This window comes from Drosophila tropicalis, unplaced genomic scaffold (genome assembly GCF_018151085.1).
Source record: "Drosophila tropicalis isolate 14030-0801.00 unplaced genomic scaffold, ASM1815108v1 contig_593, whole genome shotgun sequence".
Classification (NCBI taxonomy): Eukaryota; Metazoa; Arthropoda; class Insecta; order Diptera; family Drosophilidae; genus Drosophila; species Drosophila tropicalis.
The window spans coordinates 3,262,267-3,274,619 of record NW_027173070.1 but is presented as its reverse complement, the minus strand read 5'-3'; the positions used below and the strand labels follow the sequence as shown (position 1 = coordinate 3,274,619).

General features: G+C 41.3%; 3 protein-coding genes and 1 long non-coding RNA gene across 5 annotated transcripts; 2 read left to right on the top strand and 2 right to left on the bottom strand.

Moving 5' to 3' along the window:
- Window positions 1-1,926: 1,926 nt before the first annotated feature.
- Window positions 1,927-3,616, top strand: LOC137577910 (accessory gland protein Acp36DE). The gene is made up of 3 exons (XM_068291500.1): window positions 1,927-1,936; window positions 1,997-2,546; window positions 2,606-3,616. The coding sequence occupies exons 2-3, from the start codon at window positions 2,031-2,033 to the stop codon at window positions 3,614-3,616; spliced, it is 1,527 nt and encodes a 508-aa protein (XP_068147601.1). The 5' UTR covers window positions 1,927-1,936; window positions 1,997-2,030.
- Window positions 3,617-4,370: 754 nt separating this feature from the next.
- On the top strand, window positions 4,371-6,313 carry LOC137576969 (uncharacterized). The gene is given in 3 exon segments (XM_068290321.1): window positions 4,371-4,969; window positions 5,035-5,277; window positions 5,280-6,313. Coding segments are annotated over 3 exon segments (1,191 nt in total). The 5' UTR covers window positions 4,371-4,563; the 3' UTR covers window positions 5,822-6,313.
- Window positions 6,314-6,813: 500 nt separating this feature from the next.
- Window positions 6,814-8,408, bottom strand: LOC137577718 (uncharacterized). 2 transcript variants are annotated; one of them, XR_011032458.1, is made up of 3 exons: window positions 8,242-8,408; window positions 8,126-8,179; window positions 6,814-7,602 (listed from the first exon to the last, which is right to left on the bottom strand). It is a non-coding gene; the product is annotated as an uncharacterized lncRNA (long non-coding RNA). The 2 variants fall into 2 exon arrangements; XR_011032459.1 differs by lacking the exon at window positions 6,814-7,602 and adding an exon at window positions 7,939-8,047.
- Window positions 8,409-10,917: 2,509 nt separating this feature from the next.
- Window positions 10,918-12,055, bottom strand: eIF3f2 (eukaryotic translation initiation factor 3 subunit f2). Its single transcript, XM_068290966.1, has 2 exons — window positions 11,810-12,055; window positions 10,918-11,743 (listed from the first exon to the last, which is right to left on the bottom strand). The coding sequence occupies exons 1-2, from the start codon at window positions 11,909-11,911 to the stop codon at window positions 10,985-10,987; spliced, it is 861 nt and encodes a 286-aa protein (XP_068147067.1). The 5' UTR covers window positions 11,912-12,055; the 3' UTR covers window positions 10,918-10,984.
- Between the last annotated feature and the right edge of the window lie 298 nt (window positions 12,056-12,353).

Genomic DNA, 12,353 nt, shown 5'->3' with positions numbered 1-12,353 from the left:
TTGGACCATCTCCACATTTGCGACGGGATGATCCTGGGGATAATTTTGAAAGACTTGCAGGAACGATAGTGGGACAACGGGTAATTGATGAACTGTTTGGACTATACCATGAAATGTTAAGATATATCAGAGGTGAAACAACGCCTGAGCGAGTTCTTGAATCATTATCGCACTTAACACGTACAAATTTACTACCATATGACTTTGAGCCAAATCATTGGATGGTGACCAACGACGGTCGATGGTTTCGTTTGGTACTAGATGGTAATCGTCAATCAACTGAGTATAGAGCTGTCAGATTTGAAGATTATTATAGAAGCAATTCTAACAGATTTCCGCGTCAGGCAAGCTTTACACTTCCACCTTTGATCCAAGACGATTTATATTGCCTGAAAAGTTATGCAGATCTTAAGAATCCTGCTCAACCGATTCCTCCCGCAAAAAAGGTTCACTATAAAACAGAGCACCATAAACCGTGTCTCGATGCAGCTGCCATAACAACCGCTACCACATTAGGCACTACTTCTCTGGCTTACGTAACCTGCATGGGATTAGGAGGCTTGTATATACCGTTTTTAGGCTGGGTATCCTGTGCTTTGGGTAGTTTAACCTATGGCGTGGCTATTGGAACAACTGGTGCTGTTGTGGCAGCTTCAACATGTTAGTCTTAGAAATAAATATGAATATAAATATAATAAATGAATGAGCAAATATTTACATATAACGTTTTATATTATATATTCAGTTCAATCTTAACTTGGGATCCCCTTAAATTAAGAAGCTGGACACAGTGTTTATTGCAGCGACAGGACCCTATTCATTATGTGTTCGACCGTATTAGTCTAAAGAAACTAAATAATGTTCATAACCTTACATTAAACTGATATACCATTGGTTGACGAGGTCATGAACTTTGGTGTTAATTAGGCGAGTTGGTCTAGCCAACTGTCTGTGTGCCAAATAATCTATTTGTTTCCTAAAAGTAAAATATCAACATTTCCAGAGAAATATAATAATGAATTCATAGAAAATTAAAAAAAAGGTCAAGTCGTTTTTTGGTTTAGAAGTCAAACATGATTTTGCCAATGCTTTTGGGCACCACACAAATTCTGTCGCGGAAATTGAACAAAATTTGCTATCACTAAATAATAATTTTTCTATTTTTGATTTCGTATCAATTGTTATAAACAATTGTTTCTTGGAAAAAGAGTAATCACTCGGTATTAACACATATGTACATAGACATGATGATGTCACAATGTTAAAAGATCTTATTTGTTTCATTTCTTTAAGATCTTTTAATAGAATTGGTGATTTTTGAGTTCAATAGTTTTAGATATATTTTCCAGAACCTAAGTTCAAAATTTCAAAAGACGTAATCAATAAGATAAATAAGATAATTTAAACTTCGGATCTTTGAGATTAAATCTACTGATCCGGTAATGCAAATCGATAGCCCTAAACACATGTTACCACTTACTTGGAAATGGAAAATTACTTTACGTGATGAAAGGAACACAAAGCTCCTTCAAAATAGTTTCACCGCAGACAATAATCGCATGTATCAAAGTCAGGGCAAAAAAAGAGAACTAAATACCAGAACAAGCTTATCAAATGTTTTACTTTTCTTGTTGTTCCATTGCCAGCTGTTAAAAGTTGGTGTCCTTACTCCTTCCTCAATCCTTTTGGATTGTCTATTAATTGACATGCTAATTTCCGCCATATCCATTCCATTGGTGGCCAAAAATACCTTTGAAAAGAACCTCTAAAAATAATTTAGTTTGCCAAATGTCGAACGCGCGCCTTAGGGTGGTTGTCCTTGGCAACCATTCGACCCCCTGGTCGATAAAAAAGTCAACAAAAAAAGGAACAAAACATGTTTTTGCTTAGGAATTTGGGTTTATTATTACGCAGAGAAGCATCACAATATTAGGAGGTAAGGACTTTGTGCCACTTAAAAATTCCTTGCAGTTCTGACCTGCATTCCTTTCTCTAGAGAAGGCAAAAGGAGGTGTAATCGATGACTTAAAATGACGCCAAAACGCAAGCGACATAGTCGCAGTGAGGCGGCAGCCAAGAGCAAAGCCAAGTTAAAGGAGGAGCACTTGCAATTGCTCGAGGAATTGGATTTGGCGGACAGTTGTTGTGACATTTGTCATTGTGATTGCTATAGCTCGCATAGCAGCAGCAATGTGAGTGCCCGCAATGGTCCCACCAAGGACTCCGAGGAGTTGCGACAATTGGATCAGGATATCAAAGTCTTGGAGCAGTTGCATCAAAAGGAAAAGGAATGCAAGCGTAGTCACAGCCGAACAGCCAAATCTCCCAGTGGAATTGAGGTAAAGGTCACTTCACGTAGCCGTAGAGGTTCAGCCACAGAGATTCCAAGTCGCGGTTCGACGGCCAGTCGAAGTCGTAGATCAAAAAGTGCGGGAAGTCAGCGAAGTATAAAAGAAGAAGTCGCAAAAACTGAAAACGAACCACTAAAGTCTCGCCAACGAGGAGGACAACGTGCAGGACGGCAAAAGGATTGCAAAATGCTGCAGGTAGGAAGCATTCCTAAATATAAATGGAGTTTAATGCTCTCTATCTCTATTCATTGCAGTCTATTTTGGGTTCCTTGAACGATACTCCAGCTCTTTCCATTGTTGGCAAAGGCAAATCCAAGTCACAGGATAATGTTAATCATGTGAAAGCTCCTTCCCCCAAATCTAATCTTTGTGTTTCCATGGCCAATCTCTGTTTGGCTCCCACAGTGCGAGCTGCCTATCAACAGATACCCACCCATGATCAGAAGATACTCAATCGCATGGCAGTCAAGAGGAGTCAACAGGCGGCTGATAAGGAGCACGCCTGGCTGGCTCGCAAATACTGGGAGAATGAACGTCTGGAGCGTCAGCTGCTCAAGTGCGAGCAAGTGGAAGAGTACAAACGGGCCGTTCATGACAAGCAATTCCAGGATTATCTCATGACCAAAGCCCGTCTGCAGGCTCTGGCCGAACGCGATTTGGCCGAATTGCGACGTCTACGCGGTGCCCTCGATGCCAAAGATGCGGCAGCCAAGCAACGTCTGGCCTCCATGAAACTGGAGCGGGATTTGACCCTTTGTCAGCGCCGCTGCGAGGAACTGCGACGCAGTGAGGCAGTCACCGTTCAGCAGGAGGAACAGAATCTGGATGCCACTCTCAAGAAAAGAGACATCTGTATGCGTCTTACTCAGCGTTTGCGTCGGGCCGACGAGCTGCGCACCGAACTCCTGGAATCCTATTTGCGACGCCTGCAGCACGACAATTATGTGGAACAGGCCCAGCATGAGGAACACTGGCGAGAACGTCAGCAAATAGAACGCTTGAAACGTGAGCAACTGAAAGAGGATATCCAGCGCAAACGACGTCAATCCCAGCGTTTTGTTGAGGGTCGTCAAAGGCATCATGAAGCACGTTATCGTACGGCTAAAATATCGGCCAGTCTGAGAGAATTGGTACGGCAATCCGTGACCCCGGAGGGTGGCAATTCCAATTCCCCGGCCGTGGGTCTCGATCAGGAGGCCTTGAGTTACTATGCCCAACAGCAGGTGCATTTGGGTCGTTTGCTTTTCGATCAGCCCCACAAATGAACAGAGTTTTTCGTGTAAATATCTCCTACAAATTGTTGTTATTCTATTGTAAGTAAAATAAAACCCCTTGAAAACTATGACGAGGCTTCACTTTGCCTCGTTTGCTCGTTTATAAGTCACTTCCGATCACACACTTTACTCATGATGTTGGGACATGGAAGACATTCCCTGAGGAAACCCCTCGATAATTTTATATCAAATGAATCTTTGTGATATACCAAACAATATGAGCTAGAGTTCCATTAAATTTTCAAGGTCCTTGAAGCTGTTTTGGCTGCCAAAAGTCTAGAGTGAATACAACAACAGTAAATCGGGAAACCCGTCTCGAAAAAAAAAATCAAAACAAAGCTCAATTTCATATGTGATAAGCAGCTGATAATCTACAAGTTGCGGACAAACATTAAAAGGGCAGGGCAAGAGGAGGCAGGGTAGAAGACCACCCAATTTGACCGACGTACCCAACGTGCCAAATATACATACATACATACATACATACATATAATTTTTTGATGAGATAATACAGGGAACTAGCTAAAGAGAGAGATAGAGAGAGAGGGAAAGAAAGGGAGGCTCTCTTATCTGGGGTCAAGGAGAGATGCCCATAGAGCAGCTGCATCTCCAATGGTAATCAATTAGTATGAATAATCTGCAAATTAGCAAAAGTTGACAGTACAACCCTCCCCTTCTCTTTCTCCTCCTTTTCACGCCCGTCCCCTACCCCCTTTTTCCAAAGTCATGGTCCCCCCGCCTTCTTCTCATCATCATCATGATCATCATGATCACACTTTCTTATCATCATAGACTTAAGCCAAGGGCTATCTCTCTCTCTGCCCTGGGTGCCTACGTGCCTCTGATAGGAGACCAGGAGAGGCCTCTACTTTTGCTTGTACTTGGGCTCAGAAGGCCAGCAACCGGCTAGCCGTACGGACGCTTTCCAATCAAGTATTATGTTCTCGCTGCTGAATCATCCATTGGTCTGCCGGTGTTGTCTATTGAAACAGCCGCCACTCTATCACAATATCCATGATGCCCATCTCAGTGCGGAACTCAAGACCCTGGCCCCTCAACTCCATGTCGAACCCAATGATGGCCTGACGGATGTGATTTGTGATTTCTGCCTGCATCGCCTGCAGGATGCTCTGGAATTTCGTCGTAAATGCCTGGAATCGGAGCAGATCCTTCTCTCTAGACATGAGCAATGGCAACGCACTGTAGCTGCCGGCGAGGCCCTGGCTCTCGATGATGTCCTCGAATGCCTAGAGAGAGAAGTGGGCAGCTTGGAGGAGCAGAGAACTAAACCAGTGGCTAAACCTGTGGCCTATGTGGCTCCCCTAATGGAATATGTCGATTTCAGTAAGTCAAGAAGAAAAGTCCCACTACGAGTTGAAATTAAAAGAATGTTCTGAATTGTTTTGCAGGTAGTTTAGGTTTTCAAGAGCCTTCCCTACAGTGCCACAGTAGCAGCAACCTTCCACCAGCGGCAAGTCTAAACACATGGGAAGCAGGAACACTGAATACCCCACATCATCTGGCAGCCACACTGGAAGAGGAACCCCCATTCATTGCCAGTGAGTCATCTGCGCCAGCTATTCCCTCAACGAAGGCAAAGACAACGCACTCCTCGACCACACCACGCTCCCTTCACCACTGCCTGGAGTGTGAGAAAAATTCACACGGAACTTTCAGCTTAAGCTCCATATGATCTCAGTGCATGGTTTGGGTGAGTTGAGATATCAGTGCGAGGTGTGCCACAAGAGTTTCGCCTCGCGGCACAGTCTACGCTATCATTTCAAGTCCCTTCACTCGACTGAGCGACCCTTCAGCTGTGAGAAGTGCCAAAAGAAATTCGTCTTACGCACCCAATTGGTCTCCCATCTGCGTACCCATACGGGTGAGTCGAAACCAAGAATCTACGCCTGTCCCAAGTGCACCAAGAGTTGGCCAACCAAATCGGATTTACGTACCCACATGCGTTCCCACAATCCCGACATGGAGCGACCCTTCAAATGTGATCGCTGCGAGAAGGCCTTCTTCACCAGGGGTCATCTGAATTCGCACATTCTGGTCCACACTGGCGAAAAGCCCTACGCCTGCGATTTCTGTGATAAGTGCTATCAGAGTGTGGGCAATCTGAACAATCATATGATGAGACAACATGCCGATATCATAGAAGCCGAACTGGAGAATGGAGTCGATGAGTGCTGAGAGGCAGGCGGAACGAAGGGAGTTCAAGTATTAGGAACTTTGGCACCAGGGCAAAGGTTAATGACAATGCATTGCATAAGCAACTAAAATATAATATACCCAAATATTACATACGTATATAAACATATAATATTCATAATGATCTTGTGTGCGTTATCTGTTTCAATGTCGCAAGCCAACAACAAAATTCAAACGAAATAAAAACAAACAAAAAAAAATCCAAAAATACATCAACAAAATATGCGAAGAGCCTCCCAAACATTTTTTTATTATCGTGAGGTGAAAGCTTTGCCTAATATGAAATAAAATTGAAAAAGAAATCGTGCAAAAATTTTAAATTAAAATAACTTTGCCATTTATATATAAGACTCTCTCCGTCTCCCTCTCACTCTCGCTCTCTATATACTTAGTTAAATGATAATATTTAGTTCCCTTTGGGGCAAGTTTAAAGTTCATCATACAAAAATAAAAATCAACATTTTCATAGCCAAAGATGAACTTGTGCTTTTATTTAGCTTATCGCCATTTAACACACACATACATTTGCATTTAACAATTAAATCTATGTATGTGTACATAAAGCATTAAAATTAAAAGTAAATAAAATTAAAACAGCTCGTTTTCAGACGTGTCTCTCCCTCCGTCCGTCCATCCATCTGTCTGGCTTTGGCAGGGGCAGGGCATAGAGGGAAGCAAAGAAGAAAACAGCGCAAGTTCATTCCATTAGTTACTTTAGTAGAAGAGTATATTTCTTCTTCTCCGATCGGTTGTCTTTGTTTGCAATCTTCATTTTTCGATCGAATTTTTCGTTCACGATGTCTACGGTTTCTTTCGAACCCTTTGTCTCAATTGAGGAAATCATTCCGGTTACAAACGCTTCTTCCTTGCCGCTTTTAAGTAGGGTCTTCAATGTGACTCTTAGCGGCAGGAACTTTACAGCCGTGCAGCTCTTCCGGTGGGAATTCAGATGTGATTTGTAGACGCATCGGAAGACATTGCAAATATCGCATCTTAGGGTATATAAACCACAACGGATCTGTAGGCAACACATGTACAAGTGTTGCAAGCGGTCCCTTCTTATAAACTGCCGTACCGCAGAGACAACAACGCTGTAGAGCTTCAAAATGAAGCCTCTGAAAAATGTCGCCTAGTCTAATCATACGAGAAAGAAGGTTCTCCTTGTTGTCCATCAATGACGAGGCCATCGGCTCAAAGCCCCTTTCATATTCTCCGTTGTCATCAATGACTGACAACTGGTAGCTCAAGGTTTTTGCCATTATTGGTTGCTCTTGTTCGTTTTTAGCAATTTCCAACACTTTCTGGGAGCCTAAGGCATCCACCTTTATTGGCTGCTGTTGTGGATTTTTAGCAATTTCCAACACTTTCTGGGAGCCTAAGGTACCCGCCACCTTTGTTGGTTGCTCTTGTTCGTTTTTAGCAATTTTCAACACATTCTGCCTGCCTAAGGTACCCGCCACCTTTGTTGGTTGCTCTTGTTCGTTTTTAGCAATTTTCAACACATTCTGCCTGCCTAAGGTACCCGCCACCTTTGTTGGTTGCTCTTGTTCGTTTTTAGCAATTTTCAGCACTTTTCGGGAACTTAATGTATCCGCCGCCATTACTGCTTGCTGTTGTGGCTTTTTAGCTATTTCCAACACTTTCTGGGAGCCAGAGGTATCCGCCGCCATTATGGCTTGCTGTTGTGGGATTATGGCAATCCTCATCAGTTTCTGGGAGCCTAAATTACTCACCATATGTGTTTGCTGAAGCAGGATACGCATCTGAAAATTGACAATCGAATAAAACATAAATATTGCAGGCATGTCACTCCTTTGGTGGGGATTTAGCTAAACTTTTTCTTTGCCTATGCAAAAGCTTTAATTTATGCTGACTGAATTACTAGCACACATATGTATTTTAGCCATGCCAGTCCATTCGTCCGGCGGTGCGTATGCTATTTGGATGAAACTTGGAATTTATAATTTTCATATCCTGGGTAAGATGAAGTATGAAAATCGTCCGGATCGGACAGCTGTATCATTAAGTGAAGGAGTGGGAGTATCTTTACCAAATTTACTAAGGAAATCATATCCCCATCATACTATTGTCATTATACATACATAGATCGGTTCTGCTCATTGTTCGAAACTAACATAAACTGCATGTGACTTGCAAAGGAGATGGAAAATAGTCGGAATAGCGAAATTGAAAGAGATGGAATGAGACCTTGAAGGATTTCACACACACACACGGCAGGCAAATATGATTTTGCTTTTTTTTTTTTTAATTATTTCTAAAACTCACTGCATTTAACTGATTGGAACATAACGCATTCATTGCATTCATTTGATGTGCGAACTGGGAAAACAAATTAAAAAAATTAACATTTTTATTCTAAACAAGTCATTAAATTCTTTTACCAGATCAAGAATAGCATCCATAATGAAATATGTGGGTTTTTAAAATTTTCACAAGCACTCGAAGAAACACGTGTCAGTGGCAAGTCGCAAAGAATTAGGAAGGGACAAAGTGCCAACAGCTTGAATGCCAAAACCATCGAACCTATCGATAGTCGCCATCGATGTTATTCCAGCTCTAGCTTCTAGGATCTAGATCCAGCAAACTGCAATCGAAAATGATTAAAAGTAATTTAAGAGATAAGAAATTGAACAATAAGAAGTACAAATCTGTATGTAACCGATCTGAGGTCCTTAATGTAAAGCCTAGAATTATGTTGTTGTTTTTTTAGAGAGGATTCTGTAGGGGATTCCCCTTAATATTTGCAAGCAAAAGTCACTAGATTGTTTATGAAAATATATGTATGTACATACATACTATACAGAACTGCATGGTAGAACAAGACGAAATAGGAAAGCATTCTAAAGGGTTCTTATAATGTTAAAAACTAAACTAATAACAATACAGAAAAAATACAAATTTGTTGATATACATATGTATATGTAGTAAGAATTATCAATACCATTGACGTTTATGTAGTATGGGACAAAGACAACATAAAGAGCATTTTACTGGCGACATAATGTCAAGATTTTCATAATCTCTCCGGGGTTTTTATTTTTTTCTTCTTCACAGTGCCATTGCCCACAGTATCAACGCCCTCCATCAAAACAAATGCCTCATTGCCTGTCTGTCTGGCTGGCTGACTGACTGACTGAGTGTAAATAGGCAGACACCTCCAAGTGACCAAGAACAACAACAATAGGTAGAGAGAGAGACACAGCCTACGCGGTCAGTAAAGACAATTTCAGATTGCCCCCGTCCTTTACTCCCACCGTATTTACTTCAATTACGGAATGACCGCAGCAACAGCAGCAGCAACCACAAACTAAACGAGATATGTCATAATTATGCACTTGAAAAAAGTGTTAATCTAATTAACTTTGATTAAATAACTAGGAAATACACACACTAACCATGAGCTGCCCCTCCTATACATATATAACCTAGGTCAGCAGATCTTCCTGAATTCCATTTTTGATGATGAACCTCATCTCCTCTTATGAATACGTGCCTTCCACCAAGGTGTCCGCAAAAGACATTAACCCAGCAATCCATGTCCACTATTTCTTTATGTTCTTTGTGAGGGAGAATATTTATACATAAATATGTACGTGTTCTGTGGTTATTGTTTTCTTTTCTTTCTCTTTATTATTTTTTGGGGTAGGGCTTTTGAATATGTATGTACATATATACACTTGATAACTTGATAAATAATGCAAGATCAGAACAAGGCATCTGAACAAGGGGCATGAGTAATTCTTTGGATTGAAGTGAATTTTATTTAAAGAACAACTTCAAGGAGTTTTGGGGGGGGTTAAGGAAACACACATGACTTCCCTAGGTAAGACTTGAATGATAACTCTTACAAGCTGATCTAGATCTTTAAGAATCATTGTATAATTCTATAGCAGGATAATACATCTTCCCTAAATAACATTGACGGATAATACTTTGATATAATTACCTTCTAATCTAGTCCAATATTTAAAAATCTTTTTGAAGCTATTCCCAAATCTAACTCCTTCTCGGGCACCACAAGTCCGATGACTTTACTTGGATAATAACGTCCCTGACTGACATGTAAAACCACCAAAAGCTGCAAAAGGATTTTCAATCTTAATTTGAATTCTTTTTTTATGGCATGGGCCAGCAGTGTTGACAAACGTGCTTAAAAAACAGAAGCTGTCTAAGCAACCCTTGAGAAACCATTTTCTTTCGAGTTACATTTGAATGAACAAATCATTCACTTTCGACTGAGAGCTTGTCCGACAACATACAAAATGTATCAAAAAAATTTACTTTTGACGAAGAAATTTCTGGGAATTTTTTAGTACGTCGCATCAAGATGTGGTTAAGTATTCTTTGGACTGATATCTTGCTGGTTCTACAAGTGATTAACAATGGCTTCAAGGATCTCATGGAGAAGATATATCTGAAGTTCGCAGAAGTTATAACTAGTTTGACTGTCACTTTGGTCTATCGTCTACTGAGTACAGGGATTTACCTTTGCTTGGCCTATATCATTTATTGGCTCATCAACAAGGCTCATCAACTGATCAAACAGTTGCAACTATACGAAGAGGCAACAAACAGTGCAGAGGAGCAGAGCGACTATGGCGTTGATCTGGAGACTTATCACTATGGCGCTGATCTGGAGACCTATTATTATGGCGCTGATCTGTCTCATCAGGCAGCCTCTTTTAGCACTTTTGCAGCTAATTAGAAGAAAAACCTACTCGAAGCCTTCCATGGAGAAACTTGGAAGGTGATCAACACAAATATACGTCTACATATACAACCAATGCTGGCGAGTCGGTGACTAGACACAATTCAAATCAGGCGTCAATACCGATGTTAACACAACTCTCTTCTTCTTACTCTGGCGGACACTGGCTTTTCGACTCCTTACAAAACATAAATAAATTGTTAACGAATTTTCAATGCATTTCTTAGTTTTTACTGTCCATAATCCAGCTAATGCTTACTTTTCAGATGGGCTGGAATCATAGTGGAAATCTATTAATGATTTTAAAACCTTCTAGCTGAGATTCACATAAGTAAACAGATAAGCAAAGTTTAGACCAGACAGAAGCTAAGGCTACTGTTTCTTTTATTAAAATAATCTTTGTCTCTCAAACAGGCTTAACGATTTGACATAGCGATGACACTTTCGCTTATTTTCAACTGGGCCTTGATCATGGTGGCCAATGTGATTGACATTAGCATATCGCGAACATTTGAATTGAACATCATACGAAAACTTTCGGCATCCACCAAAGGAACAGAGGTGAGGGCTTCATGCAAGGCCCGGCCCACCGTGTTGTTGGGACTACGTTTTCGAGCCAAAGTGTCGTTGACATAACGCAAAACCAAATCCAACTTCGTTTGCAGGTCACGCGTTATGTCCACCACCTGGACCATCTCCGGCAAGATGCGTCCCACTTGTTTACTCGGCTGGAGAGCATTCTTCTTCATTAGATTTAAGGCCACCGATTCAGGGTTACCCGAACTCATCTCAAGTGGGAGTAGTGAGAACATGAGACCCTTGGTGCCATTGGGAACACCCATCACAACAGCGGTGTAGAGACGCATCATCATGCGTTGGCAACGCAGCGAGGTGTCAATCAGCAAGTGCATGGGCTTACCATCCGCACACTCTCGAGCATAGTACTCATGGAGATGGACAGCGGAACCAGATACCGTTTTCCCTGTGGCATACCAACCAATAATCTTCTCCTGCGGATAGGTCAATTGATTCAATTCGTACATATCGTTGGCGTATTGCAGGTCCACATCGATCCGACTGCTATTTGGATAGTCCTTATGGAGAAGTGTGAAGCAATTGCTTATCTCAAGGTGCCCACTTACTGGATTGTTCCGCCCCAAGAGTGTGCCAATCACCTGACAATAGAATTTGATGACTCAGCATAACCTTAAGGGCAAATATACCTCAAGTTTTACACCCACCTGATTGCAATCCTTGGGACGACGATCGTAGGCGTCAATTATGTGTAAAAGCACCAAAGGCTGCAAAAGGATTTTCGACCTCAATTTGAATTCCGGCTGCATTTTTCACGGTTAAAAATTTTAAGAAAAAACTATGTAACTTGGGGCTGCGCATGCGTTTTTATGACATGTGACGAGCAATGTTGGGTAACGTTGTTCGTAAAAGTGTTGACAAATGTATATTGAAAAACAGAAGCTCCAAGCAACCCTTGAGAAACAGTTTTCTTTCGAGTTATATTTGAATGAACAAATAATTCACTTTCGACTGAGAGCTTGTCCGACAACAAACAAAATGTTTTGGAACAATTTTAATTTTAACAAACAAATTTCGGGGAATTTTTTGGTACGTGGTATCATTAATATTGCCAAGATGTGGTTAAGTATTCTTTTGGCTGCTCTCGTGTTGGTTGTACCAATGGTTAACGCAAGGTTCCAGGATCTCATGGAGAAGATATACTTGCACTATGCTGGAACTTGGCCAGAAACTATTACTAGTTTCTCTGGA